This window comes from Bufo gargarizans, chromosome 1 (genome assembly GCF_014858855.1).
Source record: "Bufo gargarizans isolate SCDJY-AF-19 chromosome 1, ASM1485885v1, whole genome shotgun sequence".
Classification (NCBI taxonomy): domain Eukaryota; kingdom Metazoa; phylum Chordata; class Amphibia; order Anura; family Bufonidae; genus Bufo; species Bufo gargarizans.
The window spans coordinates 280,089,646-280,114,919 of record NC_058080.1 but is presented as its reverse complement, the minus strand read 5'-3'; the positions used below and the strand labels follow the sequence as shown (position 1 = coordinate 280,114,919).

At 41.9% G+C, this 25,274-nt stretch overlaps 1 protein-coding gene across 5 annotated transcripts in view; it reads right to left on the bottom strand.

The window, feature by feature from the left end:
• MAPK10 (mitogen-activated protein kinase 10) overlaps nt 1–25,274 on the bottom strand; it is a 162,203-nt gene that overhangs the window by 32,223 nt on the left and 104,706 nt on the right. For 3 of the 5 annotated variants that reach the window (XM_044278100.1, XM_044278109.1, XM_044278124.1), the window contains 2 exons: nt 24,326–24,450; nt 777–840 (listed from right to left, as the gene is read on the bottom strand). In XM_044278100.1, coding sequence (XP_044134035.1) covers nt 777–840; nt 24,326–24,450 — 189 coding nt within the window. Of the gene's footprint in view, nt 1–776; nt 841–5,256; nt 5,314–24,325; nt 24,451–25,274 lie in introns of all 5 variants that reach the window. The other 2 variants (XM_044278117.1, XM_044278090.1) reach the window with 1 other exon arrangement.

The following is a 25,274-nucleotide window of genomic DNA, read 5'->3' as shown; positions in this document are numbered from 1 at the left end:
GTGTGGTGTGTGTGCTCTGTCTATTGTGTTTGTGGACAGCAGCACTGATACTTGGGTCCCAGGCTCTGTGTCTGTGGCAGGTAAGTGTTAGTACTAGTTGCACTTACCTGCCATTGCCATATGACTGTTTCTGTTTCCCCTGTCTTTATAGTTTGGCCATCTTTAGACTCCTATTTCTCCATGTCCAGGAGGAACAGGTAGTCTACCCAGCTCCTAGCTTAGGGACCTGCGGAGCGCTAGTAGGGACCCAAGGTCGGCTCATGTCGCTAGGAGTTAGGGTCAGATTAGGGAAGCAATAGGAGGTGACCTGCTCCCTATTCTGTCTTCCAGGCTGAGTCGTGACTACCATCTTCTGTCATCGCACGGCTGAGGGTTTTCCCCATCCTAAGCTGTGACAGCCGCAACATAAAATATAAAAAAAAGTGAAAGGATCTGAAGACTTTCCAAATGCATCGTATTTTTTTGGGGAACACATCAACCAGTTTATTTTTGGGTGGAGGAGAATTCTTGGACCTTTACCCTAATAGCATTGGTACAGTGAAAGCTTCCCACCTCTTTGAGAAGATCATCCCCTTATCCAGACCAGATTTCCTGTGATAGATTTACAGTTCGACCGCATAATATACATATTGACTACCCTTTAGAAGACCACCCTTGAATGTAATTTTGACTGGTGGTCTTAAAAAGTTTTCCTTGTATTTAACACGTACTTTTACTGCTTTGTTTTTCTTATTCAACCCAACAAAATGTGTATATATTGAGTATAAAAATAATACCTTTCCATTCTTCGATTGTATGTTCCCTTTCATCCAACTGCTTGTCATAAATCTGAGGAGGAGGCTGTAAAATGTAAAACAATATAAAATGAATTGTATTTACACATTTATAAGCATTTACGGTATTTATCACTGAAAGGGTTTTCCCAAAACGGACATTTACAAAACATTTGGTTTCCATGCGATTGTCAACAAAGATAGGGTAGGTCAGTTAAACGGAAATTCTGGAAAAGCCCTTTAAACAATTTTGGAAACACATTAAAGGGGTTTTCTGAGATTTTTTAACTGATGACCTATGCTCTGGATAGGTCATCAATATCTGATTGGTGGGGGTCAGACATCCAGGACTCCCACTGATCAGCTGTTTGAGAAGGTAAAGGCGCTGGCAGTAGCGCCGCAGCCTTTTCTCAGCTCACTAAGCACAACGTTGTACATTATACAGCGGCTGTGTTTGGTATCGCAACAAAGCCCTATTCAATTTAATGGTGCTGAACTGTGACTTGGCCATGTGACCGATAAACGGAACATCACATAACCTAGGCAAAGCTGCGAGAAGGCCACGGCGCCACTGCGAGTGCTGGTGGCTTGTCAAACAGCTGTTCCGCCCCCATTGATCAGATATTGATGACCTATTCAGGTACAAAAAAAATTGAAAACCCCTTTAATAATGTATATCAAGGGGTATTGTTTCTGAAGACTTACATACTTCTCCGAACAAATCTGTATGGCACTCAGTATGAACACCACATTTTTCATTCCAGAAAACTGTGGTTAATATGTTGATTGATCTTTCCCCAATATAATTAGAAAATATAAGGTATCATTGTGCCACCTAAACAAATGAAGTAGTAACATATAGTTTGCTATGTATTACAAGCCATGAAATGAATTATAACAATTATAACAACACCACTGAATGGAAATCCAAGTAACATGAAATTGCCACGCCACTCAAACACATTACCTTAATAATGCACAGGCGTCCTATTTATGGAAAATGCTGAAATCATAACATGTTCGGGTGACTTGAGGACTAGAAGTGCGAACCTTTGCTATAGAGTCACCACTAATATCATTATGAAGCAGTAACTAATTAAAAGGGGTGTCTGGGTGTTTAATATTGATGATCTATCCTCAGGACAGGTCATCGATATCTGATCGGTGGTGGGCCAACTTCTGGCACCCAAACTAATTGGCTGTTTGAAGAGGCTGGTGAGTGCTGCACTTTTCCAGTGATGTCACATTCATCGTTCACATGGCCTTGGAGCCAAGTGAATTACACCAAGCACAGCCGCTATCCAATGGGCAGCACTGTGCTTAATAAGCTGCAAGGAGGCCATGGCAATCACCGGAGCTTCGTGTCTCTTCAAACTGGTGATCAGCGGAGGCATTGGGTGTTGGACCCCCACTAATTAGTTCTAGATGACCTCTCCTAAGCATAGGTCATTACTATTAAACAACCAGAAAAACCCTTAAAATATAGTGAATGATACCATATATACAGGTGCATAACTCAACGTAAACAATTAAAGTCAATGCATTTTACAGCTACTTGAGCTTTTTTAAGCAGACCTGTTCCCCAATGACTCTATAATCATTAGGAATACAACTGCTAGGTCTCTAAATGAGCAGTTTTTAGTGGGGAAACCACTCAGCAGGGGGGACAGTGCATCACGTGATACTAAGTCATTTTTGTGTAGTTATCTGCCGACGATTAGGCTACCCTGTCCACATGCCTTAAAAGGACATGCACTGTCCAAAGTGGGCAACCCCTTTAAATCAACATACACTATGAAAGAAGCTACTTTATACTGAACTAAAATTCCCAAGACAGAACTGAAAAATTCACTAAGATACAGTTATAACACTATAGCATTTAATGTACAAGTTGCTAAATTCATCCCTTAAAGCGGATACTAATACTTGTATTTGCTATTATATAATAATTCTAGATCTTTTCTTAGACCTCTGCATTGTTGTTTAGAAATTTATGAATACATTGACAACTGGGCGTTACCATTCCTCTTGTTAAAGTTGTGTGTCCACACACTGTCAGCATTGATTGTACTATGTGTAGGGACACCCTCACCTACCAACTGGTAACACCCACTTGCCCATTTAATCATACATTTCTAGGAGAGATAAAAAAGAATCAACACAATGCAGAGTTGCATGCAAAAAATACAAAACTACTACTCACAAAAAGTTAGGGAAATTTGGCTTGTGGGTGAAAATTCAGAATGAACCTAAAATGTGACCTTCTCTAAACTTTTGAATGCACATGTCCAACTGTTCAATGTTCCAGTACTTTTTGCACAACTTGCTTTTCTCTAACAAGGAGCTTAATCGAAAAATTCACAAAAGCTGTTTGGTCCATGAATAGCCCAATAAATTTCCTGGTTCGATTGAAATTGGTATGTAGTGGATGCATACCAGCTATTACTTATGATTACCAGTATAAAATAAAAAAAGATTTTATACTTCAGTTACAATCACCAAACTGTTTGGTGGCCTCCTGTAGTATGAGACAATGATAAAGGGCCAGTCAAGCTTATAATGTATTTATCATTGGTACTCACAAAGAAAACTATTCAAATATTCCCATAAACTACCAGCAAGGTCCTTTTGTTTTTATTCTTTTTTTTTTTTTACATTGCAATTTGTCGTTTGTGTCATGCATTTGCAGAGTGACATTTATTACCTTTCCAATTATTGTGTTGTACAATTTTTTTGTAACTATTGCCATAATACATAACATAATGAAAATGTTTACTGTGAGAGAATATACAACCTAAATCCTTGATACTGCAATGCTTCACATATTTCCTGCTGACATGAACAAATTATGAAAATTACATGAATTTTGGTACTTATATTCTCTGATCTGTTAGGAAGGTACATGATGTAATCTGTAGTGAATGTACTCTTCTTACCAGTGACTGTATTTGTGAGTTATCCCCTCCTTTCTGATCTTCAGCTGTGTTATGTGACCACAATCAGACTTTCCAAATAACACAGCATCTTTTGTGTGGACAGGAAGTCACTTTCCTATGGAAGCCTCACTCTCAGTCTCATAGGAATGAATAGAGAAGTAACTGACTTCCTGTCCTGTGTTAGTTGGACATCAAAGAGTTGGTCACATGACAAAGCTAAAAATTAGAAAAAAGGGAATAGCTCAGAAATACAATCACTTATGAGAAGTTTATATTCACTACAGATTACATCATGCACCTTTCTAACAGGTCAAAAAGTATAATTTTTTTGTGGGAGTGCTACTTAAAAAAACTTCAATAATTCCTTCTCCTTTGATCATTATTGATCTGCTATATATAAACCATGGATTTTATATAAAAAGAAAAAATACAACGTATACACTACTTCTGCTTACATCTAAAGGAGCAAGTCAAGAAAGATAAATGGACAATATTAAATATCTAACTCCAATCATAACTGACTTTAAATAGTGGTTTACTCCTAACCACAAATGTTTACCATGAGAACTTTGAATGAGGCAGTGGAATATATTAAAGAAATTGCAACAAATATTCTCTAACTTTAAAAAATAAAAGATAATTTAAAGGGATTATCTACTTTCGTCAGCCTTCCATTTTATGCCCAACATTTGGGTATGATGATCTGAGGGCGAAGTGTCTCTGCTTAGGACCTCTCTAAATGTGGGAGCAAAGCTATTGTACTTGGCTACCTCTGGCAGTCCCATAGAGAATGGATTGGCAGGACTCATACTTGACCTGCTGCTTAATTCAGATGGGGAACAGAATTCCCGTTCTTAGGATCGGCAGGGGTCCGGTCACATTTAAGTTATCCTAAGCGAGGCAGGAGGTTGGTGCAAATCAGTTGGGGGAAACTCTGCATTGGTGTACTTTTCACCAAATTTATGAAATGTCACACATTTTTTTTAATTTTGGACATCTTTAAACCTTATAATCTTGTCTTCTAGAAATCATAATCTATTTTTTTCTATCCCAATGCCCTACTGGGGTTATTTTAACTTTTTAGTGAATTAAAAAAAAATCTCAGTTAATACATCTGGAGTGAAACTAATTAACATAGCTAATCATGCCCACTTCCTTGCCCACCCAAATGTTGCAAAATGTCATAGAAGCCCAAAAGAGTCACCAAGTCCTATTTTGCTATTTTTTTTATTGAAAATCCTGGAGTGCAGGGCGTGACAAATTCCCCCCAGTGCGCCTTCAGTCCCCACTAGAGGGAGCTCAGGAGTTTACTGCATACAGTTTATACACTAAACTCAATAATAAGACTAAAATGTGCTGATGATCCAAATGAGAAACAGAAATAAAGTGCAAAAAATTCTGATGCTAAAAGTGTGTGAGTAATTTTATACAAAACTTTTAATTACATATTACATGGTATGATTCTGTCCTGCTTAACTCATTTTTTTACAGCCTAAGTCTATAATTCAACATTGAACAATTGCATTTTTACAAACGTAGAATATAACCTTTTCATTATTCTGTGTTTTGACTGATTGTCCATTCCATCTCTCCCTCATAGGGTCCTGAGGCTGAAAATGGAGGAGAATGGGTTGGGTAAGTGAATGAAATCATATAATGCATATCACAATACTCTGTTTCAGCTTTAGGGAAATGTCCATTGTATTGCACTGTATTCACTTAGCTTTACTGGTCTATAATATTTATTAATTTTAAATCTATGTTGTGTATTTTTATATAATTAATTGGTCATGGTAAAATTTTAACATTATACTAATTTTAAAAATCACAAAAAAACAATAGTAACAAACACTTGCAAGGACATACTGTTTGGGCTCTCGCTTGCAGAAAAATGACAGAGAAGTAGTGGGCCGTCACACCTTGAATTTCTTAGCATATGGCATAGAGCCACAGTCGTTTTTTATTACCTCCCAGCCACAGACAAAACAACTATGGCTGGTCATACTGTATGATAGCTGTTGGCCGGAAATTTTGTCAGCCAAAAGCTATCACTCTCCATCCAAGTAAGCATGTGTTCTCAGTGGAAGGAGTGGGAAGAAGTCATTTCCACACTCATCAGGCAGCAGCTTATCTCCCTGAGAACAAAAGGATGGCAGTTGAAATCAAACTTGACCGATCCTTATCTCGCCTAAAGTCTGCCATCGGCGGAGAGCCATACACATTAGAGAGTTGCTCAATCTAATATGTATGGCTAGCTTAAGCTTCAGCCTTTTTCACAAAACAATTGTCCTTTTAGTCTATGTTCAAGAGGGAAGGGGGGGATATAATGAAAGTATCCAGGAAAATAAAGGAAGAGCAGATAAGTATTACAGAAAAAAAGTATAACAGGTTTTAGATGTAATTAGGCACTATACCTAAAACAAACTTTGGCATAAATGGATAGAACAAGTGAATGCAAGACATTTTGTAACATATCTTATTGCAGAAAAAGGCAACTTTCCCCATTTATGAGCCAATACTTCTCCTCCTTGATGCCTTCTGAACTTATTACTCACCCCTAATTCAAAAGTGTAATCTGCCTTGACAGACAAGATGGGCTATCAGCTCACTGAGATACTAGGTGATATGTTGCTCATAGCAAGAAAGAGGATTAGAAACAGTGGAAGCTGATAAAGACAGAGGCACAGGCACAGAGAGGCTCTGTTACTGACTTTACCAAGTGTTCTATTACACCCCAGTGCTGGATTCACAGCTACACTGCACAGTGCTCCTGTACTACATAGAGATGGGGGAGAAGAATCTTTTTTGTGTGCTGCGCAACTAGTCTCCACCCTTGAGCTAATGAAAAACTACCTATATGAACTGAGCTTGAAGAGGGAAAAACTGGTGATAAGCGCCAGCACAATTAGACACATACTCTAGGAGTGACCATAACTACAGAAATCACAAAGCATTGCTAATACAATGATCTCTACTCAGAAGTTGCACTATGGCAGCCAGTCAACAATCACTTGAATATAACCATTATTGAAGTGCTATACCTACAAACAGTTGATTTATCTCTTCTATAAGAACAGATGTATCCAGGAGAGCTCAGGTAATCCAGTAATGCTACAATGAATCCTGAATCTTGTTTGTTACAGGGTTGGGTAGTCAAGAGTCAAATAAAAGTAGTCTATGTAGACGCATGTTGCTACTAAGCCACTTGTGATTTCCCAAGCATGATTTGTAAATCGGCAGGGCTAGAATCATTGTAACTGGTTCAAGGCTTTCTCAGAAAATAGCAGCAGCAAATACGAATGGGAAATGGATTTCAATGTCATCAGTGCTTACCAAGGGAGAAGATATGACAGGCAACAAAACTGTCCAGGATATAGAAATATAAAACAGCATTTCATGGTCCTACACAGAGCTAAAAACTGCATGACAACACAGATTATTTGTTATTTAAATGGTCACAGATATATATATATATATATATATATATATGCAGTACACACCAAAAGTTTGGACACACCTTTTCATTCAAAGAGTTTTCTTTATTTTCATGACTATGAAAATTGTAGATTCACACTGAAGGCATCAAAACTATGAATTAACACATGTGGAGTTATATACATAACAAAAAAGTGTGAAACAACTGAAAATATGTCCTATTCTAGGTTCTTCAAAGTAGCCACCTTTTGCTTTGATTACTGCTTTGCACACTCTTGGCATTCTCTTGATGAGCTTCAAGAGGGAGTCACCTGAAATGGTCTTCCAACAGTCTTGAAGGAGTTCCCAAAGATGCTTAGCACTTGTTGGCCCTTTTGCCTTCACTCTGCGGTCCAGCTCACCCCAAACCATCTTGATTGGGTTCAGGTCCGGTGACTGTGGAGGCCAGGTCATCTGGCGCAGCACCCCATCACTCTCCTTCATGGTCAAATAGCCCTTACACAGCCTGGAGGTGTGTTTGGGGTCATTGTCCTGTTGAAAAATAAATGATGGTCCAACTAAACGCAAACCGGATGGAATAGCATGCCGCTGCAAGATGCTGTGGTAGCCATGCTGGTTCAGTATGCCTTCAATTTTGAATAAATCCCCAACAGTGTCACCAGCAAAGCACACCCACACCATCACACCTCCTCCTCCATGCTTCACGGTGGAAACCAGGCATCTAGAGTCCATCCGTTCACCTTTTCTGCGTCGCACAAAGACACGGTAGTTGGAACCAAAGATCTCAAATTTGGACTCATCAGACCAAAGCACAGATTTCCACTGGTCTAATGGCCATTCCTTGTGTTCTTTAGCCCAAACAAGTCTCTTCTGCTTGTTGCCTGTCCTTAGCAGTGGTTTCCTAGCAGATATTCTACCATGAAGGCCTGATTCACACAGTCTCCTCTTAACAGTTGTTCTAGAGATGTGTCTGCTGCTAGAACTCTGTGTGGCATTGACTTGGTCTCTAATCTGAGCTGCTGTTAACCTGCGATTTCTTAGGCTGGTGACTCGGATGAACTTATCCTCCGCAGCAGAGGTGTCTCTTGGTCTTCCTTTCCTGGGGCGGTCCGCATGTGAGCCAGTTTCTTTGTAGCGCTTGATGGTTTTTGTGACTGCACTTGGGGACACTTTCAAAGTTTTCTCAATTTTTCGGACTGACTGACCTTCATTTCTTAAAGTAATGATGGCCACTCGTTTTTCTTTACTTAGCTGCTTTTTTCTTGCCATAATACAAATTCTAACAGTCTATTCAGTAGGACTATCAGCTGCGTATCCACCTGACTTCTCCACAACGCAACTGATGGTCCCAACCCCATTTATAAGGCAAGAAATCCCACTTATTAAACCTGACAGGGCACACCTGTGAAGTGAAAACCATTTCAGGTGACTACCTCTTGAAGCTCATCAAGAGAATGCCAAGAGCGTGCAAAGCAGTAATCAAAGCAAAAGGTGGCTACTTTGAAGAACCTAGAATATGACATATTTTCAGTTGTTTCATACTTTTTTGATAAGTGTATAATTCCATATGTGTTAATTCTTAGTTTTGATGCCTTCAGTGTGAATCTACAATTTTCATAGTCATGAAAATAAAGAAAACTCTTTGAATGAGAAGGTGTGTCCAAAGTTTTGGTCTGTACTGTATATATATATATATATATATATATATATATATATATGTAAAGCATTTATGCTGAACAATGGCGTTGTCTGCGAAAAACACTATAGTTTGAAGTGTAGGAAAGACTGTCAATTCTTGGAAGCAGAACATCCCTAAAACATCCCAGATAATGTACTAAAAAAATCCCTTTCCCCATTATGCAGGAGGTTTCTCACAACCACATAGAAAGAAAGGGCCTTCGGGGTTAATGGGCAAGTTGTAAAAATGGATAGGCTAGAACTCCCCATGTGTGAGACATCACATGACAGATGACGTAGGAGGAGTTCTTATGAATGGAGAGAGTCAACATAGTACAATATGTGCGATGACTTTAGGAATATGACCTTACTAATAAGTTGGCTCAAACTAATTACAGAAGTAAATTGCAATTACAATAGAGAGGGAGTCGCGGTGTGAATAACATCACATTACAAATACATAAGAGGGAAAGTATTATGAATGAAAGGAGTTAGTATAGACTTCTATGAATGAGGGAGTTAGTACAGGATTGTACTGGAAAACATTGAGGTTTAGTTTACGAGATATAGTTTCAGGAATTTTATATATTTATTGCTTAATATATTAGAGGTGTTTATGTGTATTTTACATTATATTTTGTTATCTGTATGCTATATATGTTTATTTGGTTGCATATGTTTGTTATTATTGGCTGATCAGAAGGTATGGGTGGGACGCTTTCAGAGATTTAAGACAGCCTCGTAAGGGGTGGCTCATTCGCCCCTAAAGAAGTGCAAAAGCGAAACCTGGGTGGGGCAAGAGCACAAGTTGTATCTCATCAACTTGTGATATGCTTCTAACAAAGATCGTTAGAAATCAGTGCTTCACTATTGGTGCGATCTCTTGATATCCTACAGGAGTGTGTTGGAGGAGAGGAGCGCATCTGTGGAGGTTGATACTGCTTCCTATGTCCAGATATGTGGATGGTTTTGTGCTAGTTTGAAGATTCCCCTATTGTCAAAACAGCAGCGCGGTCCTACATTGAAAACCCCCAAACAGTTTTAACTGGGTACTTTACAAAACGTCTGTTACATTTTAACTGATATGACACTGGTTCCATTATTTGTAGATTTAACACGCTTAGAAAAACATAGTGTAAACCCATAATACTACTTTCCTTAATCCCATCAACTGCCTTGATGGACGTTGAAAGTGTCTAATCAATTGACATTTACAGATTATCCAATTTGAAAAGCTCCTTTCAGTGTACCCCCTCCCCTGCTGCTGAAATTAGGCAAGGTGGGCAGAGATTGAGTTTAGGTCATAAATACACTTGGACTCATAAGCTCTTTCACTCTTTAACTCTTAATATCAGGAGGCAAACATTTCAAAAAGTACTATACAAGCATTCTGACTTGGACTTTCAATGTACAGACACTAGTCTCATCAGGTCTCAGAGATCTGTTTAATAACCTATGCAGTTTATATTCTGAAATCTAGTGACAGATCCCCTTGAAAATCATACAGGCAGTGCAGGCAATCAGCAGAAAGCAAGAATGTGTTCTCTGGAGTCCTTGCACTGGATGAACAGCTACTACATAAATTCATAGAATACCATATATTCCCAAACTCAATGTCTCCTTGTCTACCATATATAAATAGATACGCCAACATTAGTGGCAGTGTTAATAGCATAGACGCTAATGCCGTAGAGTGCCGCAACGGTCAATGTTGGTGACTGATTTTCTGTATGCTGCCTGAAAGGGTAGCATAGGAGACCTGAATGCCACCTCATGCTTTCAATTTTAATTACAACTATTTAATGTAAGAGGTAATAGCTAATTTATACAAGTAGTAGTACCTACATTATAACCTAACACATTATCCATCTATGTAAACACATACAGTAATAACAAAGGTGAGGTAAAGAAAAGGTGCCAGCCCAGTGTTAGAGAATACAATGGGTAAATGTCACGTTCTAATGTGGGAGGGAAACCGCACACCGAACATAGGAGGGGAAGGGGAAAGGAAATAAAGCCGGAAAACTAGGGAAGGAAGATGGACACCTCCTAGTGAAAACCCTAACCAAAGCCCTGATTGACTACCAGTATGAACAGACCCCAAAGGTAGGTGAGTTCATACACAGGAATACCTAAAGTCCTATCTAAGCCTAAAGGACCCTGGTACTAATGACAGGAATGAGACAACCTGTTCCTCCAAAAGGAAGGATGAGTGGGAGCATTCCTGAGGCCTAATACAAAACAACAAAGAAATGCAACACACAGAAAAGTCCAAATAAAATACAAAAGGGAAAGTTAACACTTAACTTCCAAGAAGCTATGGCAGCACCAGCAACTCAGCCGATATCCAAACACCAGCTATCCACAGGTCCAACTGAAACTATAAACCGCACAGCATTGTACGAGAAACAACTATAAATATGGAAAGTTAAATGACCACAATAGCAACACCTGGAAGTAAAGGGTGTGGCCAGTACCAGAAATAACACAGACGCCTATTGATCCACAAGGTAAACATGTCAAATCAAACCACGTGTTGCTAGTCTCAAAGATCTCCTGCCACTCACTGTCGCGGGGACGTACGTATGTCTGGGTATGTCCATGACGGTACCCCCCTTCTACAGGTGACCTCCAGGCACCCAGGACCGACCTTATCTGTGTGAGACCTGTGAAAAGCTTTCACCAAACGACTGGCATTCACGTCAGATGTCGGTAACCAGATCCTCTCCTCAGGTCCATAACCCTTTCAGTGAACAAGATACTGAAGAGATCTACAGAGAGCTTGAGAGTCAATCATCTTGGCAATCTGGAATTCTGGAAACTACAGTCCACCATGACAGGAGCGGGTGGCAAGGAAGACGGCCCCCCAAAGTTTCAACATATCTCTTTAAGAAAGATTTATTATGTATTTTCAGAATCTGAGGAAGTTCAAGATGAAAAGCTACAGGATTAATAATATCAGGGATCTTATATGGACCAATAAACCTTGGACCCAACTTCCAAGGTGTATTCAACTTAATGTTTCTTGTGGACAGCCACACCAAATCACCCACTCTTAGTTCCGGAACCTTCATATGTTTCCTAGTCAGCCCCACGTGTATACTTGTTGCCCATATTCATCAAGTTACTTAGAATTTTCCGTCATATAGTGATAATGATGACGAAAAACCTTCCTCCTCAGGAATACCAGAAGTATCTGAACCAGAAAATGTGCCAAACTGCGGATGAAACCCATATGCCCCAAAAAACAGCGACTTACCAGTGGACTCCTGTCGACGATTATTTATGGCAAACTCTGCCAAAGACAAAAATGAAGACCACTCCTCCTGGTTTTCAGAGACAAAACATCTTAAGTAAATGTCCAGGCTATGATTAGTGCACTCCGTCTGTCCGTTCGACTGAGGATGAAAAGCTGAAGAAAAAGACAGTTGTACCCCCAGCCGAGTACAGAATGCCTTCCAGATTCTGGACAGAAACTGAGTCCCACGATCCGAAACCACGTCAGAGGGAATGCCATGGAGTTTCACAATGTTGTCAACAAACACTTGAGCAAGTGTTTTAGCATTAGGTAGGCCAGACAACGCTATAAAGTGTGCCATTTTACTAAAATGATCAACCACCACCAACATGACTGTCTTTCCTGATGAATTATGAAGATCAGTGATAAAATCCATAGATAAATGAGTTCATGGTCTGGACGAGATGGGCAATGAAAGTAGGGATCCGGAAGGTCGAGTAAGTGACACCTTAGCACGTGCTCAGACACTACAGGCCGAAACATAATCCTCAGCACACTTATGCAACCCTAGAATCTACAAGAGATGAGGTCGACAGTGGATCTGCTCCCAGGGTGTCCAGTAAGAACTGTATAATGATGCTCCTCAAACACCTTGTGGTGCAATTCTGATGGCGCAAACAATTTCCCAGAGGGGCAAGAATCCGGTGCATCTCCCTGGGCCTCTAACACCTTCACCTCTAGGTCAGGGTATAGAGCGGATATCACCACCCCTTCCGACAGAATAGGACTTGGATTTTCAAAATTACCACCTCCAGGAAAACCACCTGAAAAGGCATCTGCCTTGACGTTCTTAACCCCAGGACGATAAGTGACAGTGAAATTGAATCTGGTGAAAAACAAAGACCATCTGGCCTGCCTCGGGTTAAGTCATTTAGCAGACTCCAGGTAAGCCAGGATTTTATGATCTGTGAACACCATTCCTCGAAAGCCAACTTAATAGCCAGTAACTCTCTGTTACCCACATCATAATTTCTCTCTGCAGAAGAGAGTTTTCTAGAGAAAAAGGCACATGGACGCCATTTACCAGGCGATGGGCCCTGCAATAAAACTGCTCCTACCACCACCTCGGACGCCTCAACTTCCACAATTAAAGGTTAAGATACATCCGGCTGCACCAATATAGGGGCAGAAGAGAAGCACTCCTTAATCGCAGAAAAGGCTCGCAAAGCTGAATCAGACCACACTGAGAAATCCATTCCTTTTTTAGTCATGTCAGTTAAGGGGTTTCACCACTGTTGAATAATTTTTAATACATTTTCGGTAATAATTGGCGAACCCCAAAAAAGTTTCATTAAAGGCCAAAGCGTCCTTCAGCCTCCCTGATAACCCCTGACAAAACTGGCTACGGAGAGCCAGATCGTTCCACTCAGTATCCGTAGCCCACCTCCTAAACTCAGAGCAATAAATCTAAGCAGAACGATCTTCCTGATGAAGGCAACGCAGCTTGGTTTCGGCCAGGGATGTCTGATCCAGGTCGTCATAAATAAGACCCAAAGCTTCGAAAAATTCATCCATCGACAGGAGAGACTACGATCTGGTCGGCAGAGAAAAAGCCCAAGAATGAGCATCCCCCTTAAGCAATGAAATAACCACACCAACTCGCTGTTTCTCATCCCCAGATGAGTGTGGACGTAGCCTAAAATACAGTTTGCACGCCTCCCTAAACAAAGTGAAATTATAACGTCCCCCAGTGAATCGGTCCGGGAAGACAACTTTAGGCTCCAAATAGGTCTGGTCTCCACCACGACCACCAGCCTGTGGTCTATGAATCTGCGAGACAGCCGTGTGGAGGTTGGCTACTTCCAAAGACAGCCCTTGCAACTTTCCTGCCAGTGCAGCAATTAGATCTATGGCTGCACTCAAACAAACAAGAAAAAAAAAAGACGGTTTTGGCGGTTTATAATGTCACGCTCTAATGTGGGAGGGAAACCCCACACCGAACATAGAAGGGAAAGGGAATAAGGCCGGAAAACTAGGGAAGGAAGATGGACACCTTCTAGTAAAAACCCTAACCAGAGCCCTGACTTACTACTAGTATGAACAGACCCCAAAGGTAGGTGAGTTCATACACAGGAATACCTAAAGTCCTATCTAACCCTAAAGGACCATGGTACTAATGACAGGAATGAGACAACCTGTTCCTCCAAAAGGAAGGATGAACGGGAGCATCCCTAATGCCTAATACAAAACGACAAGGAAATGCAACACACAGAAAAGCCAAAATACTAAGGGAAAGGTAACACTTAACTTCCAAGACGCTATGGCAGCACCAGGAACTCACCCGAGATCCAAACACCAGCTATCCACAGGTCCAACTGAAGCTATAAACCGCACAGCATTGTAGGAGAAACAACTATAAATAGGGAAAGTTAAATGACCACAATAGCAACACCTGGAAGTAAAGGGTGTGGCCAGTACCAGAAACAACACCTATTGATCCACAAGGTAAACATGTCAAATCAAACCACGTGTTGCCAGTCTCAAAGATCTCCTGCCACTCAGTGTCGCGGGACGTATGTATGTCTCGGTACGTCCGTTACAGTAAATCATTCTGTACCTCATCTTTGTTACCAAGTGTTTACACAAAATCATAATGTTTATGAGACCTTATAAAAATTAGAATATACTTTGAAATCTTTGGTATTAGCTCTCAATGTGTGCGGCTATTTGTGTTTCTTCCATTGTTTGTAAAGATAGTGTGTGGTTTATGCCAACAGACATGAACAAAAAATAGCATAGATTATCACAAGCTCCTAATTCTCCTCCCTCAGCAACCAGGCAGCATTAGTGGAGATCTATTAAGTATTACTTATGTGTGTTTATAGTGCTCCCTTATCTTTACCTCCAGCAGTACAACAGACCTGTCATTAATTCCCTGCCCTTTGCTGACTCTACCCCAATCTATACAGAAAAGCTAACAAGTCAAATGCAGAAAAACAGAAAACTTTAGCCTAATGTGACTCTATTACAAGTGGTAAGGTTAAAAATGTTAAGAGGTTTTTATATGGCTAGTCAACTAAAATGAAAAATAAATAAGTCAATGAATGACATTAAAAATATAAAACGTATCCTTATAATTAAAATCTGACTTAAAAATTATTTTTGATCATAGATTTTTTTTTAAGCCAACATGCCTTCTGGCTTCAGACATCCCACTGAAAGCTATATTAATTTAAGAAAAATCTGCTAAAATAATGGTTACTTACTGTTCCTAAAATGCTACACAGAATGTGATTGTTTATTAGCACCATTAGTACCTCAATGGAACCTCAATGGAACCCCATTTTCCAAAATAACTGGAATTATCTACCGTATTTTTCGCTATATAAGACCCCCCCAAAAGTGGGGGGAAAATGGCCGTTCATCTTAGAAAGCGAATACTAGTGAGCGCTTCTATTACTAGTATGCATTAGGTGCTGGGAGCGGGGAAGAAGCACTGCAAGTGTTTCCGGTATTCACCCCCCAGTCTTCTTTGATGGGGCCAGCGCTGCACTGTCCTGACCCCGTACACACTGTCAGGTGACAGTGCAGCGCGGGACGAAAAGACGGGATCGTGACTTCTGCCGGAGATGAAGAGGAGCCGTGGCGCAGGAGAGGTACGGGGAGTTTTTTATTTTATTCTGATCTGAGGTCTGGTCGGGGTTAGATATAAAGGGCTTATTTAAAGTCTGATGGGGGTATGACATTAAGGGCTGATCTGAGGTCTAATGAGGGTCAGTAATGAAGGGCTGATTTGAGGTCTTATGGGGGTATGACATTACGGGCTGATTTGAGGTCTGATGGGAGTCAGAAATAAAGGGGTGATTTGAGGTCTGATGGGGGTCAGTAATAAAGGGCTGATTTGAGGTCTGATGGGGGTATGACATTAAGGGCTGATCTGAGGTCTGATGGGGGTCAGAAATAAAGGGCTGATTTGAGGTCTGATGGGGGTATGATATTAAGGGCTTATCTGAGGTCTTACATAGGGGGCTGATGGGGTTTTGACACGGAGGGCTGATATGGGGGTCTAATATGATGTCCTGATTTTTTGTGGGGGTCTGATCTGAGGATCTGATATGAGGTCTGATGAAAAATATTTTTTATTATTTTCCTCCTCTAAAATCTGGGGTGCGTCTTATCATCAGGTGCGTCTTATAAAGCGAAAAATACAGTATATACTATCAACAGTTCTACACAAGAGAAAATTCCGGAAGCAAAACTAAAAAAACTCAACTGTTTGTTATTTCTCATGATGAACTGTTTATGTGACATTTATGCATCACATGCTCTCATTTTCTTCAGTGCTTTCTACTGAGAATGTAACATAATGCCATCTGTGTAGGCTGCAAAGGCATTCAAGAGATGGGGCAGGGACCAAGGGACCACCATTCAACTCTTCCTGTACCCTATCTAATAAGTACTTACCTGTAAATATTCCACTGTCTAATTTAGTCTATACTAAATATATTACTACACTATAGTATTTGAAGACTTTTTTAATGTCTAAACAAAATGTTCTACATCTAATGTCTTGGAGATGCCATTTATGGAAATGTCAAACACATTTTAAAACCGTGGGGGCCACTTAGTGCTTTGAATCCAACTGCAACACACAAACATATTATTCTCTTTTCTTTGCCACTGTCACATTTCAGGGATTGCATGATGTTTGCAGCTACTAATTGTAATTGTCATGATACAATGTGAGTAATCTTGGAAATGTTCTACAGCTAGGAACATTTAGTTGGAATTCAATTTTTTTACTCTTGACACTGGCACTTTATGTAACCAAAATAAAATGTTCTGTGTAATTTAAAGTGAACCTGCCACTATGACAGACCTCTTAAATGACAGATTTAGTAAGATCCCCTAACAAAAGTATACTAGTGAGGGAAAATGAATGCATTACATGGCTTCTGCTAAAGGGGTTGTCCGGGATTGGGGACATTGGTGTAATTGTTTAACAAGAACATAAATATTACATACATGACTGTCCTACCTTTACCAGACTTTTTTGATGCCCCGTATTCATTGCACAAATTCTCAGCAGGAAGTGAGTCTTTTCTCAGATTCAGTGACGTACCGGGTCCCTTTCTGCCCAGCGAAGCCGCTTCTTCAGCTTCGCAGGGAGCCCGGTGACGTCACCATCAGCCGCAGTGATTATGCAGAGCGCTCGGAGGGGGGGTAACTAGGCGGCAACAGATCGCGCTAAGCCACACCCCTCTGTTCTGGTGACGTCACAGGGCAGGGGGTTTTCTTCTCAATAAAGGAGGCAATATGTGTGGCAGGAGGCGGAATATGATTCGGGGGGGCGGAGTCAAGGCAGAGATGATAGTCATCTAGAACCATGTGATGCCGCACTGCGCAGGACAGTGCGGCAGGAATTTAGGCAAACATAAACATAGATGTAAACAGTGTGTGGGGGACCGTCGAAGCCCTGTAGAAATGGCAAAAGTACCTAAAAACATATGGGGGGACCTTGAATGAGCTGTTAATAGTGAGTACACAAAAATAAATAAAAAATTGATCCCAGACAACCCCTTTAAGGAAAGTACTGCTTGGTTTTGTGAAATCACAAGATGTATCACATGATCCCTCTTATCCAGTCAGCAGCTCTGAAAAAAATCATTTAATGCCTTGGTTCTTGTTTCTGGTTATTTATGGAGTGTATGTTACACAATCATTCTCAGATAGGCTACATTGAGAGCGATGCTTGAGTTTCTGCATATGGCTACAAATGGGAGGAAGACTTTGGCTCCTTACTCTCATGCTCAAGGGTCCAGATTTAGAAAAGCAATGTTGATGTTCGAACCCTCAAGGTGCAATTGTTCTGGTACTTAGTACTGTTCTGTATTAAACATGCTGTGCCAGGATACCCTTCCACTTGGTTTCAAGGTTGTATATCTCTGGGTGACATAAGCCAGATCTTGTCTAAATGTTAGTAGGTTGTGTATACAACTGTACTATCTCATGTGCACTGTCACCAGGGCCGGCGTCATAACCCGGCATCCCCGGGCAAGTGCCGGGGCCCAATGCTCCTGGGGGGGCCCACTGAGCTGCTATGAGCACCTCCATCAATACAGATGGGAGCTCTCACTGCTGTCACTTCACTTACGCAATACCCCTTTGGTGGGGCCCTCTGAGCTGCAGAGACTCAGACACGCCCCCTGAGCTGCAGAGACTCAGACACGCCCCCTCTACACAGGACACTCGCTGCCTGAGGAGAGAGACCGGAGGGCTGGAGGCTGGAGCTGGAGCAGAGAAGTGTGTAGACAGTCTGTGAGTGAGTCTGCACTGTGACTGTCTCTTGTCTGTGGGACAGAAGGGGGGGTCTCTTCAAACGGCTGCTGCTTCATTCTATTTAGTTGTATTACTGTTTCATTAAGCAGTTTGCCTCCATGATACCTGCCCCCCCCCCATATCCTGTCCTATCTCATCCTCATGGGGCCCCTGCTGTCTCCTTTCCTCCCTCATGTATCCAGAGCTCCTGTTTCACCCCCCTATCTCCTATTGCTGCCCTGCACAGACCTCCTGCCCCTACTTCTTGTATGAATCCCCCTCAGAGCCCCTTCCACCTACTTGCTGTGTCCACCCCTCCTGTCCATCCAGGGCCCTTGTCTCACTCCTCTGCCTCTCATTATGGTGCCATCTGAACCGCATTCACCATAAGGACCTTCTAACGTCACAGGGTCATGTGACTGTGCCCCCCACCCCGTACTGTACCCCCTTTATACCCTGCATTGTGCCCTCTTACCACACCCTGTGCAGTGCCCATAGTCATTCCGTGTACTGTGCCCTCTTATACCCTTTTATCCGGTCACTGTATGGTGGTTTTATCATTGTATGGCGGTGTTATCACTATATGGCGGTGTTATCACTATATGGCGGTGGTATCCAATAACTGCATGGCCATAACTGTGTCCCCTTCCATGCCCACACCACTTTTTTTAGACCTGGCATGAGCGGGAAAAGATACAGATTGCGGTGTCAGAAATACGCCTAACATAGACGTATTTCTATATAATAAATGACCCCCTAATTGTATTATTATTCGGGGGTAGGGCTAATATCTTTATATTATATAGATTCTAGTGTATTATACTGTGCCCTGTATTTCCCAGTAGAAAATGATCCTTGGGAAACACAGTCCTCATCCCTGACAACCAGGACCAGGAAGCGCTCTGTCAGTACATGGCGGCCTCCCCTCTCCGCCGCGCTGCTCCGCTGTGTACTGGGCCTTATTCTGACACTAGGGCTGGGTTGACATCCCATTTGTGGCATCCATTTAATGTATACCAAAAATGTATGTGTTAACAGATGCCTCAGACTGATGCCGCACAGTGGCGTCCGTTCACCATACAGTTCCATTGTAAAAAAACATATATGCATTTTTTACTTGACTCTGCAGGATACAAAAACGTGGAATGCTGCACATTTGTATACATCAGGCATGTCCAAACTGCGGCCCTCCAGCTGTTCCAAAACTACAACTCCCAGCATGCCTGGATAGCTTACAGCTATTAGAGCATGCTGGGAGTTGTAGTTTTGCAACAGCTGGAGGGCCGCAGTTTGGATATGCCTGGTATACAACAAACAGATAGGAAAAACGTGATGTGAACACACATTGGGGGGGAGGGGGGCGTACTAAAATTTGCTGTGGGGCCCAGTCAGTTCTAGCTACATCACTGCACATCTTCTCTCCTCCAGGCCTGGCTCACTGCTGCAGCGGCCGCCGGAGAGAAGGAGCGCAGGGAACTGCGGTTAGTGAATGACAGGACTGCCAGCTCCCCTGCAATGATAGGTATGTGAGGGGGCCACTGGGGGGTCATTCATCACACGGTGAGGGCCCCTTACACAGTATAATGACTCCCAGTGCCCCCCATTTAGTATAATGATCCCCATTGACCCTCTATTTAGCAGAATGACCACCAGAGCCCCCATTAAATATAATAACCCCTTGTGCCCCCTCCATACAGTATAACCCCCAGTGTGGGGGCGACTGGGGGTCATTATTCTGAATGGAGAGTCACTGTGGGGTCATTATACTGTGAGGGCCCTTTACATAGTATAATGACCCCCAGTGTCCCCCATTTAGTATAATGACCCCCAGAGCCCCCTCCATACAGTATTCCCCCAGTGTGGGGGCTACTGGGGGTCATTATTCTGAATGGGGGCGACTGGGGGGTTATTATTCTGAATGCAGGGCCACAGGTGGTCATTATACAGGGGGGGGGGGAATTGGGGGTTCATTATACTGTGTGAAGGGCCACTAGTAGTCATTATACTGTATAGGGGCCACTGGGGGTCATTATACCATGTGGGAGCCACAGGGGGACATGTCAATGTAAAAAAATGCCTCATGGGGGCCCACTGGGATTTATCGCCCAAGGGCCCACATGAACCTGGAGCCGGCCCTGACTGTCACTGTTTTGTAACCTAATCAAGAACTATTGGGAGATACTCTTTCACAGAACTACTGAAGTGGTGACCACATAAAGAAAAAGCTTATGAATGTCACCAAGCAGACCATAGCAAAAGCTTGAAGCAGCAGGCTCTTGACTTTTCTGAAGTCAAGAGATGAATGAATTATGATTTGATGGATTTCAACATGCCAGATCCTTTATTCTCAAGTGAGATAAGTCACTGACAGATGTGTCTGAAACTGGCTTATCCCCCTCTACTCACCGAGAACACAAGTACCCTCAACAAAGTGGCATATGAATGTGTATGAGGAAGTTAGGAGGAATAGCTGTCAAACATTCAGCTGATGATTATGTAAGACATATGGCCACTTTTGTATATTTCTAGTAAAGCTAAGTGACAAAGTATATGGTTGTGAGTACAGGCCTAATGGAGTTTGCTTTTAGCTTTTTATACGTTCTTGCTTGGTCATTTAGTGTCATATTTCTCACTCTTGTACTGCTTAATAGGCAGACTAGGTATTCAGCACTGACAATTCCTTTTACGCCCCAATAGCTGCCATAATGGTTAGCACCTACTTTTCCACATAGCTGAAAAGATTTTAAATATTTTGAAAAAAGAGGAAACTATACTTTTCCACCCGGATCCATCTGATACCGGGATTTGCTACTGCGCAGCCTAGTATCTGTTAGAGAACATGGCACACGCTGCTCTCAGCGCACCCCATGTTCTCCTGAGCCAGCACAGTAGAGAAAGAGGCAGTCCCTCCCTCCCCACGGCCGCCACTGCCACCAATGAGGAGACAGTACTGAGGAGGAGGGGAGGGGCTGTGGTCACTGTGCCATCAATGAATATAATTCACCCCTAAACACAAATGTAGGCTGCGGGTGGCGGTGGTATCACATACCCGGCCTCAATTACAGGGCACAGCAATCCAAAGTGCAAAGCTCCCTGGGAAACAGTAATATGCAAAATAACTGTGGAGCCCCAGTTATGGGTCTTCAACACAGTGAAAGCCAGATATCCCTCAAAGGAAGGAAAACCAAGCAAATGAGTGTCCTCATTACTGAAATCACCAAATTCACCATATTAAGTGGCCCCTATGTCAAGATCCCACTCTTTTACAAGCTTTAAGAATGTGACGGGGGAGACCTAAGCCAGTTGTCCATCCACAGACAGCTGTTTCAGGGTGTTGCCCCTCATCAGTGTGGAGTAGGATTCTGGCTATCCGGGAGCAATGCTTTGGAGACTACTCAGGCAAAACAATAGCTGATCTTAGGGAAACCAGCTACAGAAAACACTGTGGAGCCTCATTTAAGAGTCTTGACACAGCAATCCAAAGTGCAAAGCTCCCTGGGAAACAGTAATATGCTAAATAACTGTGGAGCCTCAGTTATGGGTCTTCAACACAGTGAAAGACAGATATTCCTCAAAGGAAGGATGAGGGGCAACACCTCGAAAGAGCTGTCTGTAGATGGGCAACTGGCTTAGGTCTTCCTTGTCACATCTGGCTTTCACTGTGTTAATGACCCATAACTGGGGCTCCACAGTTATTTAGCATATTACTGTTTCCCAGGGAGTGTCGAGACTCTTAAATGAGGCTCCATAGTGTTTTCTGTAGCTGGTCTCCCTAAGATCAGCTATTGTTTTATTTTAGTAGTCTCCAAGGCATTGCTCCCGGATAGCCAGAATCCTACTCCTCACTGATGAAGGGCAACACCCCGAAACAGCTGTCTATAGATGGACAACTGTCTTAGGCTACTTTCACACTTGCGTTCGGAGCGGATCCGTCTGGTATCTGCACAGACGGATCCGCCCCTATAATGCAAACGCTTAGATCCGTTCAGAACGGATCCGTTTGCATTACCATGAACAAAAAAAAAAAAAAAAAGTTTTTTTTTTTGTTCATGATAGTGCAAACGGATCCGTTTTGACTTTACATTGAAAGTCAATGGGGGACGGATCAGTTTGAAAATTGAGCCATACTGTGTCAACTTCAAATGGATCCGTCCCCATTGACTTACATTGTAAGTCTGGACGGATCCGATTGCCTCCGCACGGCCAGGCGGACACCCGAACGCTGCAAGCGTTCAGGTGTTCGCCTGCTGAGCGGAGCGGAGGACAGACGGTGCCAGACTGATGCATTCTGAGCGGATCCGCATCCACTCAGAATGCATTAGGGCAGTACGGATCCGTTCGGGGCCACTTGTGAGAGCCTTCAAACGGAACTCACAAGCGGAGCCCCGAACGCAAGTGTGAAAGTAGCCTTAGGTCTTCCCCGTCACATCCTTAAAGCTTGTAAAAGAGTGGGATCTTGACATAAGGGCCACTTAATATGGTGGATTTGGTGATCTCTGTAATGGGGACACCTATTGCTTGGTTTTCCTTCCTTTAAGGGATATCTGGCTTTCACTGTGTTGAAGACCCATAACTGGGGCTCCACAGTTATTTTGCATATTAGTATTTGTATTTAGGGGTAAATTATATTCATTGGTGGCACACTATGCCCAATCCCCACTCCAGTATTATAATCATTGGTGGGGCAGTGAACCCTCCCCACCCCAGTATTATAATCATTGGTGGTGCAGTGTGCCCACCCCACCTCAACCTAGTATTATATTCATTGGTGGCAGGGACCACAGTGTCCCCTCCCCCTCTTCATTGGTGGCAGTGGCAGTTCTGATCGGAGCCCCAGCCATGAAATAGCAGAAATTGGTTACCATGGCAGCCAGGATGCTACTGAAGCCCTGGCTGCTATGGTAAGCTCCCTGCTGCTGTGTGCAGAAAGGGCAGAAGGGACAGTGTAAAATTCTATTCACTCTAATAGAGCTCTATTAGGGTGAATAGAACAAGTGATTAAAAGATCCCAGGTTCTAGCCCCTTAAGGGGGCTAATAGTTATTAAATAAAAAGTAAAATAAAGAGTTTAAAAAAACCACCAAAATATTACAAGTTTAAATAACGCCCTTTCCCAATTTTACATATAAAAATATAAATACAATAAAAAATAAATATATTAGGTATCGCCACATCTGAAAAAGTCAGAACTATTAAAATATAAAAAAAATCTCCTATGTGGTGAACGCAGAGGCAAAAAAATATATAAAAAATTGTGATTCGCCATTTTTAGTCACCTTGTCCCCCCAAAAAATAGGACAGGACTGTTCTATTATGGGCCGGACGTTCCATAAAATGCGGAATGCACAAAGCTTTTTTTTGTGTTTATCGAATTTGTTGTGTGATACAATGCCATTACATGCCAGCATTCCACTGGATGGCCATCTAAGTAATAGATGGACTGGATCCACCAGAGAGAGCATTCATACAGGAGAATCTTACATGATGTCTATGCCTTAATAGGATATATGATAATAGGTACCCTGTGTGTGGCCAAATTAGAAACTGATCCTGTTAGTAGGCACTCAGCGTAAATAGGTAGAGTTCCTATCTGTAAACCCCTTAAAAGTAATAGTAAATAATATAGTATTACTTCTTTACACCCTAACCATTAGACATTTGCCTACTGTATATCGTTACATTGGATTAAGGCCAGTGTGTTGGTTATCATAAGCAGCAGCTCAAAACATAAGAATCCTACATTATAAATGAAATGGGTTTGTGAAGATAAACCGGACTACACACAATTCCTTCTGCTAACACAGCTTTCAGTAAGAAACTTATGAAACCACATCAAATGTAACAAAACAATAATTCTGAAATTTAAGTAACAACATTATTTATTGGAAATGGCCTTGTTGGTATGTTTAAATCTACTGACATATTACAAAGGAGAATACAAAGTCTTACCGCGTCAACTTCCGCAGGGTCATACCAGACGTTTATGTAGGGGTGTTGTAGTGCCTCATCCACTGATATTCTCTTTGCTGGGTCAATCACTAGCATCTTTGATAAAAGGTCTCTTGCTTGGCTGGCTGAATGAGAAATAATGATGCCAATATGAATTCAGTCATTGATACAAGGTAAAATAGATTTAGCTAAGCTATAATAATACAGGTGTAATAATGTAAACAATAAGATATACTGTACAGTATAGTACGAAGTATTTTATTTTCCACCATTTTCTGTATTTAATTGGACATATATAGGGGAGTCAAGATGATCATAAACAGTCCAATTATATAGCCCAATCTAAAAACAGGGTGAGGATCAGCCCATTTACCTTACAGTACATTGTGTTTCCAACAGTCAGAGCTTGTTATCACATACAAAATCAGTACAGTATATACTGCTGAGTACTGAGTACTTGTATGAGGGCATAATGCAGTCCGTTAGTATTTTATAGGGGCACAATAGGGGCATTACAATTGTCTAGGGACACAATGGGGGCTATTGTATAAAGTCACAATGGTGAGCATGGGTGAACGAAAAGGGACATTACTACTGTACTGCGTGGGGAAAACAGCCAAGGCAGGTACTGTCATGTAGGGGACACACAAGGGCAATTACTACTTTGTGGTGCACAAAAGGAAGGCATTATTACTGCTTGGAGAACTATGGATGGAAAGTGTAGAAGTGGGGAAAAGGTGGGGAGGGAGCTGGAGAGCAAGGAGCCAAAGATGACTGTGTGTTACACTCTGCAGACATGAAGAACTTGTGGATGGAAGTTGTCTTTATGGTGGTCTGTGCCAGATGGAGAAGAAAATCCAAAGTAAACAATAGTAAACGATTCCCATCAGAGCGGACGTAACTTGTAAGCCACTGAATGTAATTGTACTTAACTCCCTTACTCACATAC